The 15,538-nt window shown below is 31.4% G+C and overlaps 1 protein-coding gene across 1 annotated transcript in view; it reads left to right on the forward strand.

The window, feature by feature from the left end:
• Positions 1-4,206: 4,206 nt before the first annotated feature.
• LOC149420298 (scoloptoxin SSD14-like) overlaps positions 4,207-15,538 on the forward strand; it is a 42,290-nt gene continuing 30,958 nt past the window's right edge. Inside the window, exon 1 of the mRNA XM_089636077.1 lies at positions 4,207-4,554. Coding sequence (XP_089492203.1) covers positions 4,538-4,554 — 17 coding nt within the window. The 5' untranslated portion in view covers positions 4,207-4,537. The remainder of the gene's footprint in view (positions 4,555-15,538) is intronic.

Consider the following 15,538-nt stretch of genomic DNA (forward strand, 5'->3'; position numbering starts at 1 on the left):
TTAGTATTTCAACTATCAATTTATTAGAATAACCGTTATTAAATGCTATTTGTCTTATGAATATATTGTTTTATGGTTATATGCTATTTGTTTTTTTCAGGTCTTAAAATACTTCACTATAAATAATTTTGAAATTTTAGAAATGAGGAAACATATTAATATAAAAGCAGATATAATTAACAAGAATTTTTTTATAAACTCTCTTTTAAATATTTTCCCACTCATCTGGTCTTTCCCGTCTAACGATATTGTAATTCCTAATTATTATAAACCCAGCCTACTCTTACTCCTCCCCCCTCCTTCCACTTCTTCTTTCCCAATTGCAATCTATATTTAATTTTTGACTTCGGTGTATACACAATAAAATGTAAACATTATATTTATTTATTTATTGGACAATTTGCATAGCGCCGCTTTTGTGAGATATCACCTCAGGGGCGCTATATTGTAATAATCTACCTTTATATATAGATTTTTACTCTCCTGATGAAGGTGTATATATAATCTAGCTTTAAACTTTATTAGATACAGTAACAGTTGTAGGTAAAGAATTACCACCAGTTGGAGTAAAATTAACACCTTTTAATTAAACCGACTGCTAATGTCATCGCACAATTACCCTCCTTTTATTCATAAACACGGGTACAATTAATCAATATGTAATAATCTATTATTTAAGTCAACTTTGTTAAAACTATCTTTAATTGTGACAAACTAAACGATATTGATTCAACTTATAGACATTGACGGTTGTAACACATATTTAAGCACTGCAAGTCTCCTATGAGCTAATTATATTAGGTACCTAAGATAACAGTTAATATCAGTTGTAGACATGTAGTCAATAATAGTGTTTCATTTGAAATAATCCATCACAAATACGTAAAATTTCATTTATTCAAACAACTGTCATTCTTATTATGCGTAAATTTAGAATGTTATTATTAATTAACTCCTTCCTGTTCCGTGTTTTAACAATATATATACTCACCCTCTCTCTGTGAATGTTCTAATATCTATCTATTAAATGTAACTGTTGTTAATATCACTTAAAATGGGCGAAGCCCAAGCAAGAGCCGCCCGCAGGGCCCAGCAGAAAAAAACCCGCGGAGCGGGTTTTTAACTGCTAGTATTAATTATTTGTGGTTATTGTTAAATGAAATTGTTTCACTGAACGTCCCGATAAAATCCAATATTAACATTTGAGGCGATACACTGCGTCGTGTAATATTTTAAATTGAGCCGCTATCAATAACAACACTTACATAGATGGCGATAAGGTTTAAATTCCCGCTTTACACCATCCGCCTGTTTTGATTTATGCAAGAAAAACACATGGCCAAAAAGTGCCTTTTATTTTATTTTGTGGATGTTCAGGCATAAATTTTTTTTTTGATCATTTTATAAATAACTTAATTTTCCACATTATACAATAAAATCATAATCGAAAGTGGGTTCGTAAGTAGAAGATTTTGAACTTTTTTGAACAGTTTTCATAGGCCTTATACATTATTTTTTTCTGGGCTTATAAAAAGACTTATCTAAAAAATCCTCGATTATTACAAATGCCAAGATGTATTCTACTCGCGGTATTTAATTAAAGCATCTGAAACATTTCTAGGTGACCAAATTTTCAAACCAAAAACACATGATTTTGCATTACTACGTATGGCATCGCCTTAATTAAAAATTAACAAATAATAATTACTGTGCATATTAATCAATCAATGAGATCGCCACCTCTCTTTGTTCTCTTCATTGTTATATGCCAATTATCTCCATGTGAAACTAAATAACATTATTTATTTCCGTCTCGCCAATTTACATCACCCACCAGCAGTAGCGTGCACAGAGTTTTAAATCAGGATCGACAGTAGGAAAAACATTATTAATTATTTTTCTTAAAAACTTACCGTAAACTTGGTAAGATTTAGTTATGAATGGTTAAGCTGCTGGATTTAGTCCATGTTTGATTGGGATTACAGCCACATCAAATATCCTTATGACCGCTATAACTGCATAATATATAAAATTTGTATATTTCAATGAAAGCCAACATAATCATGATAACCATTTCGTTAGTAAAGTTGTCAAACATTTGTAATTTGTAGCGAAAGGCATGGTCTTTTTCTACAACTACACAAACAGTCTTCCCATGTGTGGGATATATCATGTATATGTAAGAATCATGTATATATATATATATATATATATATATATATATATATATATATATATATATATATATTTAGTGGTAGACTCTTGTCAGTACAGATCGAGAGAGGACATGGTTATAAATGCGAAAGTAGTTACCTACTATCGCTCTTTCTCAAATCCCAGCTGCTAGCTAGTTAACACGTATCCATAAACCTCAACACAGGCTTGTCCTAGTGAGGTTAAAAATTATAACGTAAAAAAATTCAATGTAAAGAAACAATAAACTTGTACTCGGTTTGATAAACGCAATAATCCAACTCGGAGTATTAGTGAAAGACTACCATGATCATTGCACACAACACATCAATAAACATAATACCTTCAATGCGCATTGCGCACAAATGCATATTAAGTAGAATTGTCTTAATTTGAACATGACATGTGCGACATTTTGCATACTTAGTTTCTGCTTTTGACACGTTAAAGTAGGGGGCTTGCGGTGCCACGATTCGTAGCGGGAACTTTTGGGATTTCTTGCAATAATCTTATAATTTTTAATATTATTTGTTAATTTGTGAGAGTTATGTAGGAAGTGCGTATATGCCTATATGGAATACACGCCTCTGCGTGCTTTCATCAACATTAATCACTACCGGACATTCACGCTTCGTCAATAATATTTATGATTACTGATTACTGCATTATGTCACGGTGAATCGCGAAATTCAGTACGTGGAAGATGGAGTGAATGAGAACTGCGCGGTTAATTATTTAAACCAACAGTTATGTTTTAGAAAAAAAATATCATACATTATAAATGTTATTGTAATTGCATGGAGAAATTACGCAGTATATAATAATAAATTAAGTTGTATCGTATATTCCGGGCAAACTGAATGGTGAATTTTCACAAAATGTGAAAGCAAGTTGGGAAGTAAGAGCTTCATAGATGCCCGCACAGATGGCAGTACATAGAGCTTGCGTGGAAGTCCGCAAGATGGAGCCAGTGGCCAGTAGTCGCCAGGGCCAGTGGTAAGGCTCTCACAGAAACTTACTGTTTCAGATTCCAATTAGCAAGCTACTAGTTAGGTCGACTATCGAGTCACTTTTATAATACACGGAGTATTAATAAATCCCTGATTAATCTAAAAGAACCACTTATTTATTAACTCCTTCCAAAACGATTTGGAGACCTGTTTGTACGAACACAACAGCATAACAGCCTTGAAAGATTGTGGAACATTTAAAGTTTTTTTTCTCGATTCTGATCATTACTAAAATTGTGTAATTTTAATGTTTTAATTAATAATTATTGATTTTCAAACGATCTAAAACCACATATTCCGAAACGGTTCCAACTGGCTACAACGTCATAATGACATATAAAACGCTGCACATGCCGCCGAATCGAAAATGGCACATTTAAATCATCATAAGGTAGGTAGGGTAAAGGGTCAAAAAGGTAAGTTTATCCAATAACAAAATAATAAATAATAATGCAGTTTTTCAGATTATAAATACAAAATGTGGGTAGCGCTGGGTAGAGACCAATGGAAGATGTCATGATGTATCACTGTGATTTTTAATGGAGTGTAATTTGGTTTTTGTGTGCATCACTATGGGATGCTTAAAGGTCTCAAAACGGAGGGATGTGGATCTATGCATGATAATGGAGATTAACAGTCGTGGCGATGTAGTTAAATAAAAATAATAAAAACACAAAACAATAAATAACACAACTACGATTTAACTTCTTTTTTTTATAAGGTGGGTGATTTATTTATTTGATTTTTCGCCCAACTGGACATTCATATCTTACAATTTAATTATTTAAATTAATCTCAATATATCAAAACTTTATGTTGGATGGGTAGGTGCTTACTACTTCAAACACATTTTGTAATTGACATCTAGATTACGTGCATCACATTCTACAAAAAAGTACAATACTACATAGTTAACATATTAACCCCATTCTACCGTCGATAACTTCGCACATATCGCAATGATTGGACAATAGTTCATTGAGTGTCTGAGTGAGGTATTCATGTCCGAGACAGGTAGTCCTGCATTTGCCGCGCTCAGGTACGGACCGTTCCGCTCCTAAACTCGACCAATCATTCAACTTTAAAATTCATTTTGTTATATTACTCTCATAAAGATACTCAATTATATGGCTGCCGTGAACTTATCATAAAAAGTTATACAACTTAAATAAAGAAACCATTTGAAATTTTAAATAGTTTGAAGTAAATCCTTTGTATTTCTTGCATATTTCATATGAAACGTTGTTTATTTCAAGTGTAACTTTATAGCGAAAGTGTTTTCTTTAAGATACGTACTAAATGTTTTGAGTCAGTGTATATAATAAGAATTCACAATGATTTTAAGTAAAAAGTAAGTGTGTTTTTTAGTTTGTTTTATTACTAATTTGAACTGCTTTTATTAGAAATACACAACAATGTTTTAACTGCTGGGAGCCAGGGAAATTATGTTATTATTGTTAATCCTTGACAAGGGAGCCAGTAAATTTAAGTTATAATTTTTATTACTCTTTGATGAAGAAGCCAATGAAATTATATTATTATTATTATTCTTTGATGAGTGAGCCTATTTTATTATTATTACTCTTTGATGAGGGAGCCAGTAAATTTATGTTATTATTATTACTCTTTGATGAGGTCAGTAAATTTATGTTATTATTATTACTCTTTGATGAGGGAGCCAGTAAATGTATATTATTATTATTACTCTTTTGATGAGGGATCCAATGAAATTATGTTATTATTATGAGGAAACAAGAGAAATTATTTTATTATTATTACTATTTGATGAATGCTGTAAGGCTAAAAGAGAAGGGATAGGGATTGAGAAGAGTATGTGAAAGGGTGGGATCTGGTAACATAGCTAAAGCTATTACAACCAAATTTTATTCTGAATGATGGTACTAGACTATTAGAGTATACTTCCCTCTGGGAAGTAGGAGCAAATATAGAACGTTAAATAATGTTGGCGAAATATTTTTTGTAGATTTAATAATGTTGGGAAATAATTTTTCTGAATTAAAATTCAAGGACCTCCTTGCATCATTTAGCGTGGTATCAATCGCATTCATTGCTGCTCATATGGCCAAAGAAGGCCTAATGTAGTGTTACAAGTTTGGTTATGAATAATTTTGCTATGAATATATAACTAACTATTTCAAAATGGATAATGGATAAATGATAAAAATGAGTGCATTTAAATTTATTTAACTCCTCAACTTCTGAAATCATAAAGAATCATCCCCCGAAATTATTATACGTTACCCCCGTACACCATGTATATCGTATTGTAAAAAAATACATTGTTCAGTACCAGGGAACATTTCGTCAATCTCCCTTTGTCAACTGTGAGCGCATATATGAGGCGATAATCTTTTCTACCCGGTGAGCGTGCCGCCTATAATGGCTACTGTAAGGCATTTTAAATATTATAATAAATATTTGCAGCGAAATAATGTAGACTGTTTTTGTGCTTATCTTTTATATAAGGTCCCGCATTCTGAATTTCTACCGAAATACAACAATACTTCCCTTGGCCACTTTAAGGTTAAAGCTATTACTGTCTCACTCTCTTAGCCCTCGGCCCTTTTCATACAACATTTGAATTTCAGGCTAAAATACTTAACCAAAATGAAAAATTATTTTTTTAATCAAAAAAATGTCTAGTACCGATGTATGCTATTTGATTCATTTGTGTTTTAAATTATAAATTATAGGCCATTAGAGAATCCACGTATGCATGATTCTAGAGGCTACTTTGGCAATTATTTGTGCGTTAATAATAATAATTTCCAAACATTATTTTGCTTTATTTACTATTCAAATATGGTGACATATGAAACAAAAAAATAATATAATAAAAAAGAATTTTGATGGACGAAAACTAAAGTTCCAAAATACCGGTTTACGTTGGAACAAAAATTTTATAAATAACTTAATTTTCCACACTATACAATAAAACCATAACCGAAAATGGGTTTGTAAGTAAGAGAATTAGAACTTTAAGCAGTTTTCGTAGGCCTTATACATAATTTTTTTCTGGGCTTATAAAAGACTTATTTAAAAAATACTCTATTATTTCAAAGGCCAGGATGTATTCTACTCGCAGTATTTAATTAAAGCATCTGAAACATTTCTAGGCGACCAAATTTTCAAACCAAAAACACATGATTTTGCATTACTACGTATGGCATCGCCAAGAGAATAATCACCAAAATTTTGAGATAAAAATATAATTTCAACAATACAATACAAGTAGAATAGCAATTTTATGTGACTTCATACAACAGTCCTAGAATTGTATTAATTAATTAATAATTACATAATGGACTAACCGGTTTATCGTTCACGTTTGCATTCAAGAAACCTGTTTGCTGGTTTTAATAGATATGTTAAAACTAATATTGATATTTGAGGAAAATTTTACTGTTTATTATACTATCATTTTAAGTAGATATATAATAATAATAAAAACACAAATATATATGAAACCCGTGCCGATTCAAACTTTTTTTATTTTGCCGGATCTCGCGACCTCTATACTAATAGAGTCGCGCATTTGTCCTTTCTGTCCCTGACAAAATCTGATAATACAATACTAGTTGAGGTGTATCCGGCGTTGTTCGGGGACTTAGGGAAAGTTTTGAGGTTGTGAAGCCTTTTTAAGTTATACTCGTAAAATTCCGTAGTACCACAGACATAGGAATTAATAGACGAGAAGATAATGGCGAGGGGTAAAATCAACTGTTGAAGAACGAAGGGGGTTAAGCTGACTGTGATTCGTCAATAAATCAATCTGACAGTAAATAGGCATCTCGCATTATAATATCACCATTTAGTTCTTAAAAGTAAAATCTGCTTTTGAATGAATAGACGTTTTTACATGGGAGCGCAAATTACTCGCCACGTTATGAACTAATTTGCGAAGTCCAAATTCGGCAAAGTAAATTTCTTCTGTTTGCAGAGTCGTAGTTAGTTTCAGAGTATTTGGTTAAGACACTTTTACAAATGTTTCATAATTTACTTACCCCAGTAAACAACGATGAGCACACTTGAGAATCGCTACATTGTGATGTGATAGTATATGTTTATAAAACTGATCCATATAATACGGTGTGAATAAGCTTAAAATAAAGTAAAATAATGCTTACTTATGGAATGTAATACGACAATTGGGTTTATTCTCTTTTTCACATCTATTTTTACAAGTTTTCATATCACAAGTCAACATTTTGCCGTGTTATTTCGTAAAATGAACCGATGATGCCTCGACCATAGTTCGCACAAGAATGATGACGTCACGTTTTCAAATTTCACTTGAGGCTATACGCGAGCCCAGCCGGCTCCAATGGAACCGGTATGGGGAGTGGGGATAATACGCTTTTAATCACTTAGGGCAGGTCTACTAATATTCATATGTCTATGCGTAGTACACTATATTGATAAATGTTATAAAGTTTAGCCAGCGTTAGCAATGTAAGCGCCCGAAAATATTTTTTACGACTTGATTCCAAAACAACTTTTCTCTACTTTCTGTAAATATAATATGCATCTTTTGTATATATAAACCTTCCGGAAAAAATTCTCTAAATGTTAGTGAAAATTCCATCATAATCCGTTGCGTAGTTTAGAAGAACTAAGCGCACAGAAAGACGCGGAAAGCGACTTTGTTTTATACTAATTAGAAATAATGGATGTTAGCTTTTCGAAATGTCAGAATTACACTTATTTTTTTGTGAAATAATCCTATCATCTTATTTTATTTTATTGTTTTTGTTATAATCATGCGAAAACTGTATTACTACTAACTGTCTTTAATTGTTTTATAACATTTTGTAATTCCTTATACTGTTTATTTTTTTTATATTTCTTTAATATTGAATCAACGACTAGAATTAATGGAAGATTATTGGTCTAATATTTTAAATAAATGCTGTTTATGCTAAATTTATAAATGACTATTTGTTTCCTAAATAAAATAATAAAAAATATATAAAAGATAAATTTAGATATATCGAACTGCAGAAATATAACTTCATAATGGGTTTTATAAGTAGATACATACATACCTACGTCGTTTTAACTCTTTAACATTTTCTATTATTTTTACAAGTTTTTTTTAAATTTACATGCTGATAAAAAATATAATGCAATACAAAATATGAAACAAAAGTAATCAATTTGAACCCACAAAACAAAAAATACAAGAAATAGGTTTTTAAGATATAATATAACTACTAGTTCTGATGTACCTGTAATACGCGCAGAATTCACACACTGATCCGCCCGTCTTTTCTCGCGACGGACAGATCGGCTCGGTCCATCGGTACGCTGCACAGTGGGCTGAAAATGGCCTTTCATAGACATAGAGACTTTAATTTTCAAGGGTCTTTTTTTTGGCTAGAAATGGATTCTGCTGATCATTACTATGCTATAATAATTCGTATGAAGCAATTGCGTGTACAAATGAAGGAGTTATCATTTTTTTATGAAAAATTTGTATGGCATTGACATTAAAAATGAGGCTATCTCTGGAATCATAAGGTTGGCCATTATATCCTTACACACAGATATATTACTATTTATTTGTAATTTTTTGACATACTTCGCATACTTCGGCGCAACTTGCGATTTTTTTTTTTTTAAATCCTCAAAGTTGAAAAAAAAACTTTTTATGTTGATGATTCATTTTAATGCTTAAATGCTTTACATATGAGTATGCTTTGTCTAGTTTACAATATTTTATTAACACTGCAAGCCAAAACAGAATCCATTTCTATCCAAAAAAAAAGACCCTTGAAAATTCAAGTCTCTATGTCTATGAAAGGCGATTTTCAGCCCACTGTGCGGTGTCCGTCAAGAGCATTCATTGATGGTATGCCCAAATATTTTTTTTCCTTAGATTTCAGAATGAGTTTGTACGAGGTCCTCAAGTACTGAATTCCCCCTGAATATCTTCATACCCTGAGAGGGCGGGGTTGTTTAGCATAAGATTCTGGAGAATTTCAATGTTTCCAGAACATTCCCCTGAATATTTCGAAATTTTACCAGATTGCCTCGAGAATTACACCGCACTTGTAAAAAAAATCGCTTTTGTGGTTTTTATATTTCACGTGAAAAGGTTTTTTTTTCTTTAAGTCTAGGTAAAATTTCCTTGGTCATACCATCACAATGAAATGCTCGCCACTCAAATGTCCCAATCTCCGAATGTCCGGATGTTCACGTGTGGATGGCGAGCAAATGTGTGTGAATTCTGCGATAAAACGGGCGGATCGTATCCCGAGCATGCTCGACGAACAGATCCGCCGAGCAAATCCGTATGTCTTGACATATTTGCATAAGATTTAGATATCACCAAAACGATACAATATTTGTTTTAAAAAAAGTGTTCGGTTGGGTTGTTTCACAGAATTAGAACAATTCATCAAATTAAAACACTCGTTTTCAGGTTTTGTGAAAGTCCTATTCAAGCTCTGTTATTACATCCTTATAGGCTAGTTGCTTTAGAGAATTTGAAAAAATCTTTCACAGAAATTAAAACTTAAAGGACCTGTTGTTTCACAAAATTCTAACAATTCATCAATTTTTTTCGAATTCTGTGAAGGTTCTGTTATTATTTCAGTTTCGTGAAACAACGGGCCAATAATGAGAAAATAACAAAACTTAAGTAGAACCTACACAGAACTTGAAAAGCCAAAATTGAAATTTGATGAATTGTTAAAATTCTCTGAAACAACCCGTCCTTAATGTTTTATTTGTCAGCTGATTAAAATTTTCTTGTAGAAGATAATATTGTTGGCTGTAGTAAGCTGTTGGCTGTAATATTGTTGCTTGTAGAAGATAATATTGTTGCTGGTATTTAACTTTTTTTGGTTACGCATCATAAAATTCAATTTATAAACCATGTCAAAAGTACGCATAAAAAATAACATATAACTGTAAAAACTTATTTTGACCTTATGTTATCCGCACGGATCTATTTGTCAAAGTTGTTTGCCAATATTTATTATTTCCTATCACCTTTAAATAGTCCTTATACTATTTATTTTACTTTCATTACATGGTAAAATGTTTTTAATCTGTTTGATTTAAAATTAAATCGATTTTTCAGTTAATATATCGGCGTCGTCATATTATGATAATATTTTAATATATGTATCTAAATAAATCAGACAAATTAATTTTTGCTGGTAGAAGCTAAAAAATGTAAATTTATATTTAATACTAGATAAAGTCCACATTCCCGGCGTTGTTCTTCTCTCTTCTTGATTTAGTTCTCCTCTTATTTTGAAATTAAAGTGTGTAAAATTTCATCACAAATACCCAACTTGCTTTAAGGCGTGGGAAAAGGGAATGTTGGTATTTTTTCGATATCTCGTGTAGACCGTGACCTTCTTCCTGTTTGGAAGTTCAGATGTATGAAATTACATCATTCTCGGAATATAACTGTAGATAAGTATAAAAATCAAATCTGCACCGCCAGCTAGCCCGCGTGCTCTTCTCTTCTCTTCGACCCATTTTCCGTTTTTATTCTACATATTGTTATTTTGTCTATTTTCTGTTTTTATTCTACATATTGTTATTTTGTCTATTTTCTGTTTTTATTCTACATATTGTTATTTTGTCTATTTCCTGTTTTTTTTCTACATATTGTTATTTTGTCTATTTTCTGTTTTTATTCTACATATTGTTATTTTGTCTATTTTCTGTTTTTATTCTAAATATTGTTATTTTGTCTATTTTCTGTTTTATTACTCCGAAATATGGAATACCCCTGCATTCCTACTGGAAGAAATTTTTATTATTATCACTTGATGCGGGTATTTTATTATAATAATTTCATACAATTTATTATTTTAACATTTTATTTTGACGTAACTTCTTAATTTGGACTGAATATTCAAGTTAGTGTCTATTGTATTTTTAACATTTTTATTCTATTACACCTCGTAATAATCTGCTCTTTTCAAAACATGGTGTAGACTTAATATGTATACAACGCAATATTATAATCGTTTAAACTATCTTACAGTGTACATACTATGTTATTATAAATGTACCGTACATCAGTTACTCATATAATTCGCTTCTGGTAGTTAGTTGATGATCACACCATTATAACCAATGCCATTGTAAAATAATAAAACGTAACATGTTTTTCAGATCATTATCGTAATTTATTACTTAAACCATCTTTAAAAACCTATTAGCGTCACAAGAATACAAAACTACGTAAATATTATTTAATATCTTCCAGCAATATCGTTTAGCAAACCCTTTTACAAAATTGATTATTTCAATCGATTTCGTACTAATGTTTGAGAGAAGCACCTGATGATATTTTCTTTAACTTTCCTGAACACTTCAATTCATTTTCTTCAAATATTATTAAAAAAAACACTTTAAATTGATAATATCATCTATTGACGGTATTTTGCAAATGTAAAGCATAAAGGATAACAAATAATCATAAGCAATAATTAGTCTCCTGAAATATTAATACAAATTGAAAATATCTCATGAGTAAACCGGACATCAGAAGGCACGAGTTCAATACCCGTTGGCGGCATTTATTTTTACTCGGGAGATATTTTCAATTTGTATTAATATTTCAGAAGACTAATTATTGCTTATAATTATTTCTTATCCTTTATGCTATGCATAAAACCTTGTCTTATAAACTTTAGTTTATCATTAAAAAATATTAATATTTGACATTCAAAAATATTTCACCAATAAATGAAGATATTATATGTCTCGACGTGATCTAGTGAGAAATTTAGCACCTTTCCTACAAAATAAAGTTGGTTGTTTACAGGTGGAAAAAATATAATAAGCATTAACTTTTGATTGAGGTACTATTACATATTGAATTATTTGGCGGGTTGGAAATAAGCCGACATAGCTCAGTGGTTCAGAGCACCTGACCGGTCATCAGAAGGTACGGGTTCGATTCCCAGATATTTTCAATTTGTATTGATATTTCGGGCGACTAATTATTGCTTATAATTATTTAAAATAAATACATTTTTTAAATACTTTACATAACAATATTATTCAGTGGTTTGCTGATTGAGCATAAAAGTCAACTTTTTTTTTAATGTACCTACACTTTTTTCATTTGTAATTTTGTCTAGAAGGCAATTATATATGTTGTATGTATGGTGTTTAAATGTATATTATCGTGTTGCTGTTTAAGTTTTAATGAATTCTGTATGTGTATGTATGAGTTTATTGTGTATTTTGTTTATAAGGAGACATATATTATATTCATATAGTTAGTTTATAATACTTAACATTTATGAACTTACCATATTTACATTAATAATTCTAGATACATACAAAAACAACGTGTATCTCGAAAACGAAGATATAGCATTGACAAGAAGACATTCAAATCACACGTTGCTAAAACTTATTTTTAATAACCGCATAATTATAATGGACTAATAGCAATTCATCATTTGATAAAATGAACAGAAAAGTCCCTAGATAATATCTATCAACATAATTGAAAAATAAAATCACTTTGTAAATGTCATATTTCATAATGTATTGAAAACATCAAATAAGTAGAATTAAAAAAATTCTAACTTACGTTTTTTGCTATTGCTAATACTCACGTCACATTTTGAAAAAAATGGGGCTATTTTTAAAAAGAGTCCAGTTTGGTATTTTTTTTTTTTTTTTTTTTTTTTTTTTATTAAGGAGAAAAAACAGATACAGATATCAATTGACAAAAATATATACGAAACATAAACTAGAGAATTCACCTGCATCCAAACTATTTCTCACGAATTAACTTAAACAGCAGAAAACATTTACAAATATTTTCACTTATAAATAGGGGAAAAATATATACATAAGAATATTATTTTACAAATAGAAATATGAAAGAAATGCGCAATATCCTTTTAAGAATTTACAAATTATTTTTGAAAAAATTTAGAGGGTAAAACAAAAAATATATATATATATATATATATATATATATATATATATATATATATATATATAAATAGATAAACAATGTTAAACAGAAAGTAAAAAATATATAAATATATTTAAACGAAGTATGTCTAAGTTGTTTACTTTGAACTTTGTAGGAAAACAGTCTTCATTTTTCTACTAAAAGTAGTGCGTGTATCAAAAAATAAGTCAGAGTCCTTGAGGTTTTGATTCTGATTAAGTGATTCGCACATTCTTCTGATTGGATCCCTGACACCAGCATTTGTACGCGTCCTGCTAATGTGGAATAAGTCGTTAAGCCTTGTTACTCTGGGTGGTACTTTGAAGTTTATCAATTTCAGTAAGTCGGGACAGTCAATAACGTTGTTACAGATTTTATACAGAGTCATGAGATCAAGGTATGTTCGCCGGTTAGATAGAGTGGAGACGTTATAACTCGAGAGCATATTCATGTACCCACGTTTGGGTGCGCTCATTCTGTAATTGAGGCATCGCAGAAATTTCTTTTGAATATTTTCAATATTTTCTTTATAGATATCGTAAAGTGGATTCCATATGGAGGTGCAGTATTCAAGTTGAGAACGGACCAGAGTGTGGTAAAGAAGAAGATATGTTTCAGGTTTTCGAAATTCACGGCTGTTTCTGATGACAAATCCTAGCATGCTGTAAGCTTTATTCACAATATTATCTATGTGCGCATCGAAGTGCAGTTTGGAATCAAAAAGTACGCCTAGATCTCTTATACAGTAAACGCGCTCGAGTAAATAATTACCAATACAATAATTGTGTTTGATAGCGTTGTGATTTTTAGTAAAACTTATTTGTTTACATTTATTGTAACTTAGGTAAATTTTGTTTTCATTGCAAAACGTTTCGAACCTTACTAAGTCGCTTTGTATGAGAAGACAATCGTTTAAATTCCGAACAATGGCAAATATTTTTATGTCGTCAGCGTACAAAAGATATAAACAATGCACGAAACATTTAGTAACAGTGTTAATAAAAAGAATAAACAACAGCGGACCCAGGATTGACCCCTGTGGCACGCCAGAAGTAACTGGTTCCCATGTAGAAGTCTGTCCTCGTAATGATACGGCTTGTTGTCTTTTTGTTAAATATGAGATAAACCAACGTAATAAATTTCCTCTAATTCCGTTGTACATAATTTTTTTAATAAGAATAAGGTGGTCAACCTTGTCGAAAGCTTTTTTGAAATCGCAATATATTGCATCTACCTGGTGGCCTCGATCCATGCTAGTAAATAAGAAATTTGAGTAAATAAGTAAATTACTCGTGGTAGATTTGCCTTTTACAAACCCGTGTTGTTGTTCAGTAATTTTGGCAGCAAGCTGGGGATATATATTGTCATGGACAAGTCTTTCCAATAGTTTAGGGATCGCCGAGAGAATGGATATTGGCCTATAGTTTTCCACTCTTTGACGCGAGTCACCCTTGTGGACCGGTATAATATAGGCCAACTTCCACCTATCAGGGAAAACCCCATCACTCAGGCATTTATTAAATATTATGGTAAGCGGCACACACAGTGACGACGCAGCAGATCTAAGGAAAAACGCCGGTATTCCATCGTGACCCGCACCCTTGTTTATGTCTATCGATTTTAAACTCGATTGCACTTCTTTTTCCGTTAGTTTAATTGTGTGAATGTGCGCAAGTCCAGAGTCCTGAACTTCCTCGAGTTGGTCAATGTTAATAATTGGGTCATTGATAGAGGAAGGTTCAAATGTTGACTTAAAGAATTCAGAGAACATATCACAAATTTCCTGGGCATCGTTAGATTTGCGCCCTTCGAAGGACATTGCAGCAGGGTATCCATCAGACGATTTTAATGAGGATATGTATGACCAAAAGCTTTTGATATTATTTTGCAATGAACTTTCGATGTTGTCAAAAAATAACCTTCGGGTTTCATAAGTCAATTTTTTGTATGTAGCACGTAAGAAGGAAAATTCACGATAGTCAGAAAGACCTTTATATGTCTTCCATTTGAGCCAGACTTTATCTTTTTTCCTTGATAACCTAATAAGTTCTGGAGTAAACCATATGGGGAATTTGTCATTTCGTCGTGCCAATACTGGAATAAGATTATCAATTACATTGTTTATTTTTAAATAGAATCGATCTACTGCTTTTTCGGCTGATAAATTTGCGATTTCAGATAACCAATCAATACAATTAATGTCCTCATTAATCTGAGCATAATTAGCTTTCCTGAAATTGCGCCTACGCTGTATTTTGTTTTTGATTTTTGGTTGAATTACGAAGGATATATCAAATTCAAGGGCTGGGTGGTGTCTATCCTCTGAGAGGAGAGGGTTGTTGCTACGTTTAACATTTGTTTCGCGACT

Source organism: Hesperophylax consimilis, chromosome 10 (genome assembly GCF_061612785.1).
Source record: "Hesperophylax consimilis isolate HC1 chromosome 10, BYU_Hcon_1.0, whole genome shotgun sequence".
Lineage (NCBI taxonomy): Eukaryota > Metazoa > Arthropoda > Insecta > Trichoptera > Limnephilidae > Hesperophylax > Hesperophylax consimilis.